Below are 13,214 nucleotides of genomic sequence, written 5' to 3'. Positions count from 1 at the left end.
GCAAAGAGATTTCTTATCTTGCTGTGGCATCACCAGATAGCACTGTAGCTTTGAGGCTTTTTGAGCATAAAAACATAATAGACTACAAACAATGATAACCATATACACTATGTAATGTTGTGCTCATAATCGCTCCCTCATGCCATCTGCCAGTTTAATGTTTGACAAAACAGTGGGGACATCACTGCCTGTAGGGTCGGAGGTCAACACTTGTGCCTCTCTTGGAGGAGGACTCACTCGGATGTGTTTTGTTGACAGTACAAGCTTGTACAAAACAAGCATCAGCCGAGGGTCACATTAGGAGAACCGGCTCAACCAGCTCTGTCAGGCGGACATCAGCTGTTGTTTCCTATCTCTGTATTGTCCACCTGACTGTCACCCAGTCCTGGTTGCTGGGAGAAAACATTGGTCGAGCTAGTGTTTAAACAGATGCTCCAGTTGATGTCTAAGAATTTGACATGTGACATTGTAATAATAATTTAGGGCTATGTTTCAAGCAGCTGTTCATGAATAGATGATGAGGTCACAAATTGTTGGGTGAGCAGCTGTGGCATCAAAGTCAGTAAAGAAGCTGGTGTGTTGATGGGGACCGATGCCGCACTCGAATTTTACGAGAAGCCGCTCAGTGACAGGAAGTTTTCAAGACTTGGACTGATCCTGGTTCTTCTCTCTGTTCTTAACCACATTGTTGGGGACTATTTTCAGCTGCAGATTAATCCACATTTGGTGCCCTTGTGGGTATTTTTGGCAGCAGGACGGCGTGTGTGGGATTGAGTCAAAATAAATAAAAGTGCCCACATTCATCATGATGAAGGAACACATCACCCAGTGCAACAGTGCGGCCCACTGATGTGTTTTTAATAGTGTTTGAACAACAATGAAGCTCTATATCATCGAGGAATTGAATATATTAGGCTTTGAATACTTGTTAGAAGGATAATTTCATTATGGTTTTGATGTTTTTGAGAATATTGAATTCAACCATTAACCAGTCATTATGTGATAAAGAGGCACTGAGCTGACACACTGCATATTGTTTTATCTCATGTCAGAGTCTGTGAAACTGACACCACAATGCAGATGGCGCATACACGATTCGTCCTTTTGGCCTTTTTAGGTTTACTTCTTCTTTTTCTCCAGTTACACAGTCATCACAATCTCTGGAGACCCCTGCAGGTTTTCTACGCTTTGTAGGGGTTTATGAATTGTGCAAGTGAGATTTATATGAATATTACAGTCAATTATATTAAGAGTTCGAATGAGAACGTGAAATAGATGCAGAGGTTGACTGCAGCTCGCTGGTTGCAGTTGTAGAGGGCCGAGAGGTCACAGACGGCGCTGAGACTGTTATATAACCAGCGATCCTCTTAACTGCCTGTCATTGGTCCGTGCCTGAGCGTTGTCTCCGAGCACATGGAGCCACTGGTTTGCCGACGGTACACAGTAGCAACGACACAACGCTGCAGTGGCTCTCACTCCTCACCAGTATATTATCCAGAAGGACTTGTCAAAGAAAGTGGAGGGTTTAGCCAGTTCCTCTCTTAAAGCCTTTGTCTGCTGCAGAAAAGCCCTTTTAATTCCCAACCACAGGGAGCATGCCTCTGCAGCCAGGGGCATCATTTCACACTCCACTGGCTTTAAAGCTGAGTTTGCTCTCTTAATTCTGGAGCAGATATCCTCACTCCCTTGAAATTGTCCACAAACCAGAGATTTTTGGTTCACGGCACTGTCATCCTGTCTCATGTCGCCCCACCCTGCTCTGCCTGATGAGACGCTTTGTGACTGCATCTGAGAATTTGCATAAACCGCTGCACATAAGGGAGTCAAGATATAGTGAAAGGACTGGAGTGAGGAGGTGAAAACAGACGAGCAGGGGAGCGAAATGAGGAGGGAAATAAACCTGAACAGTTGAGCTGGAGATGATGGAGGAGGAGAAAGCACGGCGGTTTCACATATTTGCTCAAGTAGATTACTCAGGTCTTTTTCCGGCTTTGCTGCTTGTTTGCTTGTTACAGTCTAATCTCTATCACGCACACACAAGTACGTACACCACACCACACACTGTCTCACAAGCTCTCCCACTCCGGCTTTGGTTTATGTGCTGGTATGCAAAGTTTGTTCCTTCAGGCTAGCTCTCTTTCTCGCTGCAGCTGATTTCATTCTGCGTTCCCCTCTCGCTTCTCATTTTCCCTCCGCGCTATGAATATCTCCAGAATAACACTGATGTCACTGACATTGTGTATCAGACATGCCTCATGTGGTTGTAACCCCTCCCACCAGCCTCTTTAAATACAGGCCTGGCAGTGACGTCATGTCCGAGTCGCCTCTGACTGATAGGCGGTGATGTCAGACTGTGATGGTAGTGCAGAAACAGAATGACCACAGCTCCCGTCTTTTAAAACCTACAGGGAGGGGACCTTTAAACATTGTGGTTACAGTGACTCTGTGCCACTTCCACCAAACCAGGTCACCCACCCAAACTAAGAAAGCAAACAGCCACCCGACCAGCCTGCCCACCACGCCTGTCTGGAGGGGCGGAGCACTTTGCTGAGCTGTACACTGTCTAGCTGCACGGAGCAACTGATAATAGATCAATCCAGTAATTTAACTGATCAGCGTCCTTTTAAACTAGTTTAAAATGTGATCAGAGCTGTTGGTTTTAGGTCCCCAGAGAAAATAATGACGTATTTAGCATTAGGGTTTTTTATGCTTGCCATAATTGTTTTATTAGAGCAGTAACTCTTGTGTATAAAACTTCAGTAAGATGTGGTTTCTGCTAGACTTGCTGTTGACTTCTTTCTCTGACATTATTTCAAAGTAGTTAACTTTTCTGTAGTTTGCACTGTTGTTTGTGTTTTTACTTTTTAATATTTTTATAGTGGCTTAATCAAGAGCAATTAATATGAATGATAATTATTTTTGGCCTAATGGATGGTTATTTACATTCAGTGAAACATTAAATGGTTGTATGACTTTTCCCACGTATTTAAAGGGATGTTATCTGTTATTATCAATTGCTGTGAAGCATCCAACCCTGGAACATGTTAGTAGTTGCACTGATATGATATCACCTAATAGGGCCTGATCTGCAAGCATGTATCTCATTTCTCTTATCAGAATGAATGAATGCTGTCAATGGTTTCAAATATTGATCCTTATTCAGCACTTTCACCATGGCAGAGTACCACTCCCACTGATCGAGTCTCCGTGTGGGTCAATGGGGGTCTCAATTTCAAGAATGAGGCGAATTGATCTGTGTTGCAGGGGACCTTTTCAGCTTTACAGAGGTCAGCTTTAACAGATCCTTAGGACACATGGCGAAGGGCCTAATATGAAAGGCCTGATATGATAATGGATATACAAAGGGGAAGCATGGGATCTTGTTATATACACATGGGGACACAAGGTGGTTGTTAGCATCATGACAAGGTGACTGTTGTTGCGTTAGGATTCCTACTTGTCAGCGATGAAAGGATAAACAGAGCAATGTGGAGCAGGGTGTGTCCCCGCCTGCCACAGTCCGAACCCTCAATGGGCATCTGTGCTCCCAAGCTGCTGCCTAAAAGAGGACATTCTTTCAGACACACACATACACACACACACGTAGTCATTCAGTCCCTGCTGCGAGCAAGCTCAGTCACTTGAGAGTGACTTCTAATTCTCTGGCAAAGTCAATTTAGTATGTCTTGAGTTAGAGAACAGCTCTAGCACATATAAATGTTTTTTTTCTCTCTATAGCCAGTGAGTCATGCAGTTAAGGTAAAAGGAAAAAGAAGCACACAGGCGACATGCCATCTTCTCCCAACAGAACATATTATTCACACGTGGCTTTTGCTGCTGCCTCTGTTCAGATGCCTCTCTCCCTCCTTTCTTCTCTCTCTCACACACATACCCTAACACACACACAGGCCAACGTCGCATGATCGTTCTGATGACTTCACAGGGTTTGCAGAGGCCATGCTTCCTGCTTCGTTCTGGCAGATTCCCACTCTGACACGCAGACAGAAGCAGTCAGCCTTTCAGCCCCTCTCCCACTCTTTAGCCAGATGGCACTGCTGCTATCCTGAGAAAACCCCACTTTTTCCCCTTGTGGTGTTTTTTTTCCCTTAAGTTTCAAGCCCTAATCTGCAAATTCTTCCATGTTTAGGTAATAGCTTCATAGGAAATTGTATTATAGTTGTGTGAATTGTCTATCCTCCTGTTTGTCTGATATTGGCATCATGGGTAAATTTCAGGTATATGTGTTGTCTGTAGTGTCAAGTTGGTGATAGCAACAGTGATAGAAGAACGTTGTGAGAAAATGCATTATCTTCTTTGTTTCCTTATCTTATAGATACCTATGCAGTATGTTGTTATCTTACATACATACATACATTTTATGTACCGGGTATCTAAGTTGACTGGTTTAAGATGAATGACAAATGTATTGAAATAACTGTGACAATTTTGACTTATGACCAAATTCTTACAAAGCTCGACATTCTCATCACATGTAATCTTAGTATGCTACTGTAGCACTCTGTCTGTGTCATTTCATCCTGATACTATAGATATTATATAGCTTGTTTCATTACAGATCTTATCATTGATGAATGTTTCAAGAAGAAAGAGAAATGCATCATGTTTTCCCTTTAGCTAGGCTAGTTTTGTGATTTGAGGAATGCCACCTGATCTGTTGGTCTCACACTGATCCACCTTATTGGATGGATTGTTGGGAAATTTACTTAAGAACCTCGTGTTCCCCAGAGAGTGAATCCTAATGGTTTTAACAAACCCCTGACCTTTCAAGCTCCATCAACACGCAATGTTTCCAGCTGTCCAACTCTTAATATCATGACAGGAGCCATGTATTTTTGTACCTCGAAGAAATGACCTGTAAATCTAGGCTGTTCATACTATACAACCAAATGCACAATGCACTGTTAGGGCAATCTGCCCTGATTACCTCCTCAGCCCTCCTTGACCTAGATTGCTCACTTGCACCCTCCAGATGGCCCAAAATCCCTTATGACAGGATATGTTGGGGGGTCCTGAGCATGTGATTACTCCTGTATGATGAATTAATGATGTTGTCAGAGCTCTCTTGGCCCATCCATGTGTCCTGCACCTTGTATATCTGTGGTTTACAGAAATGACATGTAGTTGACAACTCTTTTGACAGTAGACAGGTCTTTCTAGTCTTTTTACAAGCATCATATTTACTAGTTCTTCTTAACATTTACTGCTTTTTTTGTCAAACTTATTATTTCTGTTTCTGCTGTTAGAAATTAGTCATTTGTATTTTTGCAAGTTTCTCATCTCATCGTTAGTGTCAGTTTTACAGTGATGCATGCTGCAACAGTTTCCCTCTGCTGCAAATGTAATTTCTGCAGCACACACCCATCAATTATGTTCAGTGTGTGGAGAGATTGGGTACATAATAACATTACAGTACGCGTATCTCTCTGCCATCCGTTTTGGGTGTCGCCAGGTCAGATCCATTGGTGATGATGGTTTGAGCAGATAAATGAAGAATAAATGATAATAGTAGCACAAATTAGGTTTGTTTAATTTGTTGCTGTGATAAAAAGGGAATGTTTAATACAATTAAACATCTAAAAATAATGTAAAGTAACCCTAACCCTTCTGAAGCTTCTTGCATTATCTTTTTATTCCTGCTCACCTTCTTCACCTCAGTAAATGTGTATTTACTGGCATGCTGCTTTGTTCAACAAGTATGTGGTGTATATGTGACTCATTGTCACTTATAACAATAATGATAGTCATAAAACCTGACACCAATCTACCCCATCTGTAGTTTTTATTTGTCACACGTATTTATGTTTCCAGCCCTTGCTTTCTAAACTGTTTTGCTGTATGCTCCCTTGTGTTTGGTGTTCAGTGTTTTTCTTCCTGTGGGCTGACGGGATCTTAGACAAGGAACTCTACCGCGACCTAGCAGTTTTAGTCGGGCCAGCCTTCCTCTGTGGCTACTGTTGCCATCCCATCCTTCTCTGGGCATTGTTCCAGGAATTTAGGAAATGTCGATCAGCCGGCTGTTACAAAAAAAAAAAACAACCTTGCAATGCAGCCAAGCCTGTTTTCCGCTCAGACAGGTGCATGTTTTAGCTCCTAGACCTTAAGAGATAAGAAGCACACGCGACAACCTGAGACATTCCCACTCTCACGTGTTTGACATGCTTCTGTTGCAGCTTCATAAACCTCTAGGAAGCATTTTTATTTAATATTGCCTCACACATACAGAAATGTTTTGTTTATAAACTTGATTTTCTGTGTAGTTTTAAAAGTATGTAAATCATTGATGGAATGAAAACATTGACAGGGTGTGTCAACTTTTCATATTCATTGTAATTATCCTGAAATAAGAGAAGATAACAAAGTTTGCGGCCTATTGTTGTCTGGCTATAGAAGTCACAGACTTACACACAGACTAAATGCAATACATTTAATCAAATTCCAGACGAGACCTGTCAGCTCCCAACAATATATCTATTTTAACAATGACAGCTTTTGTCAGCGAAGACCACTAACTATATTCGGCTCTCCCCTTCCATCTCTATTCCCCTCCCTCCTTTGTTTGTCTGTCTTTTCATTTCTCAGAAGGATCCAGACTACTTGAAGTTATGGCTGGAGATTTTTATCGGCTCTTATGAGCGATGCCTGGATGTCGACTTCGAAAAGTCACCATCAAGGTAACTGTTGGCTCTCTTTGTATCCAAAAGTAACGGGAAATATGCAACGCATCACTTTGTGTTGCAATGGAAAAACACACATATGACACTTCTTCATAGGGAAACTTCTGCGGGGCTTACTAGTAAAATAAAAACATTGAAAATAAGCAGTGAATTGGATTCATTGCCATGCATGTCTTATACCAATGGTCTAAACCCATTTTGACTGACGCACCCCCATAAGATTATCAGATGAGCTGAAGTGCTTCTTCAACACCACCTGTCATGTTCCAACCATGTTCTTATTAATGGATTATAAGATGAATCTTATCAAAATTAGACATTGTTACAATTCTTGAAACCCTTGAAATGGCAGCATTTACATTATTGTTCTTTCCTTATCTGCACCTACTTTTTTTATTATTTCAAGTGACTATCCATTATTTTTTAGCTTTTTAATTATTTCAAACCTCTATACAAAACATTTAGACAACTATTTCAAATTTGTATCTACTCTTACCTACTTTAAAACAAGTTATCAATTTCTTTTTGTCAACAGATGATCCTTTTTGTTTAGTTTTCCATTTAAACCAGTCAACAGTAACTTTTATCTAACTTCTAAAATGTCTCTGCTTGCACTGTGGTTATTTTTCACACACATACATTTCCATGTCTCAGTGTGTGCAACCAACTTAGATTGATTTGAAATACCTTTTTATTTTCCTTACTTAAAACTTGTTTATATTATTCAAATCCCCATCTCAGTATTTTAGTTTAACAACTACGAAAGTACCCTTTGGGTACGATTTCCCCTGGCTAGGGATCACTACCCTTCACCATCCCACGGTGGCATGTCATTTCACCTACTTAGTCTTGCACATTCCGCTGACCCTCCTATTATAAAGCAGTTTTCTGCATTAGGTCACTGAATGAGATCAGAACTATCTCTTCGTGTATGCGTCATCCACAGCTTAAACACATACTGTGCCGCCTTCCACAGTACAACCCAAAATAGCCCGGCCGCACCAGATGCTGTTGTGCAGAGCGGTCACATTTTGCTGCAGGTGATGGTGTGACTGGCATCGACACTTGAACGTATGATGCAGGTTAATGTGAGATGCCCTCAGTGCTTCAACACTCACCTGAAAGCCTGTATCTAGCATTTGAGAGCATGCTGAAATATGTGAAATTTGTTAACACTTTGGCTATGCTCCCAGTTGTGATCTACATCAGATGAAGCCCCAGGAAGTCAGACACATTTTGTAATGGAGGTGGGGCCATATGAGAGGGTGGAGGTGGGTGGAGGAATATGGGTTTTTAAATCCTATTTGTTAAGCTTCTCCTCTCTCCCACTCTCTCATTTCCCTTTTCCCTCCCCCTCTTGACTCATTTTCCCTCATCCTCTCCTGATTTTTCTCCTTCCTTCTTCCCTCTGCTGTCTCTGCCTCTTGTCCTCTGTCATCTCTCCATTTTCTTTCCCTCCCCTCCTCCTTCCTTCTCCATCCCCTCCTCTGCAGCTGCCACATCTGTCCTGCTTTCCCACTGACATTCATTGCATTAGTTTTGCTCTTCTCTCTCTCTCTCTCTCTCTCTCTCTCTCTCTCTCTCTCTCTCTCTCTCTCTCTCTCTCTCTCTCTCTCTCTCTCTCTCTCTCTCTCTCTCTCTCTCTCTCTCTCTCTCTCTCTCTGCAGCACACATGCTGTTTTTCCTAGGAAATAATGCCTGAATGCATCAGCCATGTGTGTGATTGAGTGAATGCAGAACAGGGTCCTTGAAGTTGCCCTTGTTTATACTGCAGGGACACATCCATGATAAAAGGCCACATGTGTCCATGTGTACATTAGCCGGCTGAGCATTAACCCCTAAGCCTGGTATATAAGCAACTTTTCCTCCTTCTTTCTATGTCTCCAGGCCAGAGGAGGTTCCCCCGGTGTTGACACTCCTCCCAGACAACATCCTGCAGGTTTTGCGCCACCAGCTGCTGCAGTGCGTCCAGAAAGCCTCTGATGGCCTGGAGCCTGAGCAGCAAAACCTGGCTCTGCTGCTGCTCAAGTTCCTTATCATCATCTGCAGGTTGGCACAGTAAAAATTGGGACACTGCTTAAATATTTTACCTTAATGAAGAATTTAGTTCTCTGATGCAAGTGACTGATAATCTAATGGAGGATTTTTTTCTCTGTTTGTGCATAATTGGATGTTTCTCAAAGGAACCTATCCAACGTGGAGGAGATTGGCACTTGCTCTTACATCAATCACATCATCACCATGACAACACTGTACATTCAGCAGGTCTGACTCCTCATTTTGTCTATACTGTGATCTATCAGTTCAGCAAAACATGCTCCCCTATAGATCTACTGAGGAAATTTCATTTTTATTAATGAAATGGTAGTTGAATAGTTCCCTTATTTTGGAGGAACATGAATGGGGAAGTAACATCAGTGTTGTTCTGCAATTTGGCAATGAATAAAGCAATCTGCTAGACACATTGAAGTGAAAATGTCACCCGTCACCTGAATCACACATTAAATGGTGTGTATGAGACACATAATAGCAGGTGTGAAGTGGGTCTCTGTGTGTGTCTGTTTACAGCTGAAGAGCAAAACCAAAGAGAAGGAGATGGTGGACCAGAGCCAGGCTGAGGAGTTTGTCCGTCACGCGCTTGCTTTCTGCGAGAGCCTCTACGACCCGTACCGCAACTGGAGGCATCGAACCTGCGGGTAACAACATCCAGCAAACGTTCAACTGACCTGGCCTTTAACTAGTGTTGATTTAAGCCTACAGATGAAGGCAATATGCGGTATGAAGTACTGTACATCTGTGTTGTGTCTTACCTAAGTGTCTTATGTTTTATTTTTCTTAGGGAGCAGTTGGGTACGGTAGAGAAGAGTAGACAGAAGTACAAGGCTGCTCCTCTCACGGTTGAGTTTGTTCCTTTCTTTTACCGTAAGTGTTTCATTCTGCTGCTCAGTCACACTTTAAGTTTCTTTTTATATTGGAAGCACAGCACTGGTGGATTGGTGTGGGGTTTGCTGTCCATCTCTCTCTTTCTCTCTCTTCCGCTGCTGTCCTCTTCTTTCCTCTCCGGGTCCAGTTGAATCAACTCTTTGTATCCCTGTTCTGTTTGCCAGGCGCTGAGATGAGCCGATAGTGAATGGTGTCTGTCAAGCCACTTAGGCCGCACTGGTGGCCATTTTGAACAAATACTCCCTTCTGTCCTCAGTCCTGTGTGTGGCTGCTGTGGTTTGGCAGCAAAGATAACACCCAAGGCCCAACCTGACATACTCTGTGTGTGTGTTGTTTTCAAAGAACAAGTTGAACACTTTTGTTAAAGACTGATGTTCAGCTCATTTTTCCATATTTTAACTGAAGTGGACTGTCTCCATTAGTTTGATCCAGTGATTGTAGATGTTGTTCAGTTGTAGCATGATTGAGATAAAGGAAACAGACATCACGGAGCCAAGATGTCACTCTTCATCTCCCCAGTCAGACGTGTTGACAGATGAGTTAATGGATGACTGGGGCTATCATGACCCAGAGTTTACTGACAGGGCTGCCACATGCCTGTGTGTGCTATCTTATCTGGTTTGCAGATTTCATTTAGCTTCCATTGGTGGGTGGGTGTGTGAAAGTGTCCAAAATGATAAAGGTGCGACTGTGTGTGCATTCATCCGGGTTTTGTTTACAGACAAAAATAACAGGATGTTACAGTTTGCTCTGAACTGCAGTTTCGTTATGTGGTTGTGTTTCATTTGCATAGAAGACATCACGCCGGCTGATCAAACTAATGGAGTGTATGTGTGTGTTTTTTGTGTGTGTGCACGTGTGTGTGCGTGTGTGTGCGCGCCCTCGTTCTAGAGTGCTTCCAAGAGAGCGAGCACCTAAAGGAGAGCCTGAAATGCTGTCTGCTGCACCTGTTTGGAGCCATAGTAGCTGGTGATCAGGTAAGCCTCTGGATGTTGTGGAGGTCACAGGTCATATCACCATGATAACTAATGTGTGCTTATCGCGTCTTGCTGGCTGGATGTGTTTAGAGACTGTTTCAAGATGGCAGCACATTTATTCATTCCAATTAAACTGCTCAGTTACATTTTCTTGGCCCATGAGAAAAAAAGGATTTTGTGGTGGCTTTTTATATATTGGACCCTATTAGTTAGTCCTTAACAACTAAACAGATATCTCTATCTCTCCAACCCCACTTTGTTTTCCATCCTCTGTTGCAGAGGAATGCTCTGCTTGCCATCTCCCCAGCCACCATGGAGGTTCTGATGCGGGTTCTGGCCGACTGTTCTATGGGCAGCTGCTCTTCAGACGAGGGCGAGGACTGGGACAGCGAGGCCCCCGACCGTAAGGCCCTGCTGACTCTGGGCTGCCTGAGGGAGGTGGTGCAGCGCCTACTGGCCGCAAGCTCTGACCAGCGGCAAGTGGAGATCGCCTCAGTGCTGGAAAACTACTTCAAGCTGCTCAACTCAGACCCGGCTGCTGTTGTGGCTGCTCGACAGCAACAGCAGTCCAAGGGCCAAATGCCAACACTGGGCAGACACTGGGAGAGCCGATTCGTGGCGCTGCAAGTAAACATGCTAGGTAGGGGCTTAATTGATAATTTAGGGGCATAAACAACACTGTTGTGATATTAAATGTATTATTTGAGGTGTTCTGTTATGCTAATGTAACTTAATTTACCCCTACTTCTTTTATGTCTGAGTCATTGTTCTGTCTTCATCTGCCTGTCTCTCAGACACTATCAGGGACATGTTCCTGTGTTCAGACAGGCCAGTTCTACAAGCCATCTTCCTCAATAGTAACTGTTTCGAGCATCTGACACGACTGCTGCAGAACAGCAAGGTAACAGCGCAGGTCTTTCTATCTAAATATAACCTGAAGAAACAACTCTGTTATGAGTGTGAGTGACATGATTTGGTGTTTGATCAATCTGAGCTCATGTTTGTAGCTCAAAACTGGGTCAAATTGAACATTATTCCTAACTTATTAAATGCATTTGATTATATCTGGCTACAAGATGCTAAGGCTGTTTTAAGTTGTAATCTGATGTCAGTGTGATCTACTGATAATGCCAATTTTGCCCCATTGCTGTTTTTATTTATGTGGAGGTTTAGGATTTTTTAACAACTTATTTATTCTAAAATATGACATGTTTGTGCTTTAATACAACATCTCACAGGGCAATAGTTGTGTTTTATTCTGTCTTTAAACGAGAAAAGTAGATTTTATATTATGTCTCCTGTGGTGGAAAAAGTACTCAGATGTAGCAATACCAAAATCTGTGCATCTTACACTGCAAAATAGTAACTGTTGATACTAAAAAGTTAAAATTTTCCCTATGAAATGTAGTGGAAAGGAAATGACCACTACCTCAGAAATGTACTTGAGTAAACATGTGGTTTATAGTATAAAGTTATATCTTGGATTCATGATTTGCATCTTTGGCAAATAATTTTCTATAGTTCTGTGGCTATATTCACAAAGGATCTCACCAAAAGTCATCCTAAAAGGCATTAAAAGTTCCTCTTAAGAGCTTTTTAAAAGCTGCTAAGAGCCTTTTAATTCAGCAAAGAACAAAAGAGAGATTTGACCCGGCGGTTATGTGTGACATCATGTTCACCTAGCAAGTCTCCACTGAATGGTTGGCAGGTGACCAGCCTTTGTCAGTGAATTAGTATTCATACATACCCAGGAGCCAACAAACGAATAATTTAATATGGCAACTCTACATACAGATCAATTTTACCTGGAAATCCAGAGATTTCCATTAAAAAACTTAAGATTTACGATTGGTTTTGTTGTAGACTTTCTAATGTGGCCAAGATATTTGATTTTCACCAGGGCTACACACTGATTGTTTCTGGTGTCACAGGAGTGTAGAGTTGTGCAAGCTATCCTCTCCAGGGTTATTTCATTGTTTAGACTTGTCGTTGAGCTATGTTAATCTCTAACAACGAGCCACCATCAGAATATGCTTTTAGAAGTTATTTGTCTCCGGCCTGATGAGCCACATTACCACCAGCAGCAGAGTGAATGTGAGCAGGTCTTAGGTGTAACTTCTCTCAGACAAAAGTGTATGTTCTAACGTTACATCAGGACAACTTTTAGACTTTGGGTGTTTTGTGAATATGGCCCCAGGTATTTAACATGTAATTTGGATGTATAACTGCCCAGGTCTGGTCAGCCTGTATGTCATTGTGAGAACAAAAGCATTTTGCCCACCTTGCATGTTTCCCTCCCCACAGCAAGGCTGGATCACCAACACGCCTCCTCACAGTGACCCCTGCTGAGGCCTTTAACCTTTCACCCTCTCCTCAACTTACAACATCTTTCCTCCCCCCTTGCACCATCCTTTGCCTCTCCCTCGTCTCCATTTTCTCTCTCTTGTCAACCTCCCTCACATGCTGTGTTGACATGTTGCCTGTTGTGTGTGTCAGCTGGTTAACGCTAGGTGCACGGCGGCAGACAAGGACCAGAAAGATATAACCAACAACAGGTTACTGACAGGAGAGAGGGACACTCAGGTACCGCCGAGAAAGT

General features: G+C 42.6%; 1 protein-coding gene across 4 annotated transcripts in view; it reads left to right on the top strand.

Moving 5' to 3' along the window:
* Positions 1–13,214, top strand: part of nbeal1 (neurobeachin-like 1) — a 41,012-nt gene that overhangs the window by 2,424 nt on the left and 25,374 nt on the right. For 3 of the 4 annotated variants that reach the window (XM_037091371.1, XM_037091369.1, XM_037091370.1), the window contains exons 3-11: positions 6,601–6,692; positions 8,583–8,744; positions 8,879–8,960; positions 9,264–9,391; positions 9,535–9,617; positions 10,530–10,615; positions 10,895–11,255; positions 11,410–11,516; positions 13,112–13,198. In XM_037091371.1, coding sequence (XP_036947266.1) covers positions 6,601–6,692; positions 8,583–8,744; positions 8,879–8,960; positions 9,264–9,391; positions 9,535–9,617; positions 10,530–10,615; positions 10,895–11,255; positions 11,410–11,516; positions 13,112–13,198 — 1,188 coding nt within the window. The remainder of the gene's footprint in view (positions 1–6,600; positions 6,693–8,582; positions 8,745–8,878; positions 8,961–9,263; positions 9,392–9,534; positions 9,618–10,529; positions 10,616–10,894; positions 11,256–11,409; positions 11,517–13,111; positions 13,199–13,214) is intronic. The other variant, XM_037091372.1, reaches the window with a different exon arrangement.

This window comes from Acanthopagrus latus, chromosome 24, assembly GCF_904848185.1.
Source record: "Acanthopagrus latus isolate v.2019 chromosome 24, fAcaLat1.1, whole genome shotgun sequence".
Classification (NCBI taxonomy): Eukaryota; Metazoa; Chordata; class Actinopteri; order Spariformes; family Sparidae; genus Acanthopagrus; species Acanthopagrus latus.
The sequence above is the reverse complement of the archived record's forward strand: the minus strand, read 5'-3'. Positions and strand labels throughout refer to the sequence as shown.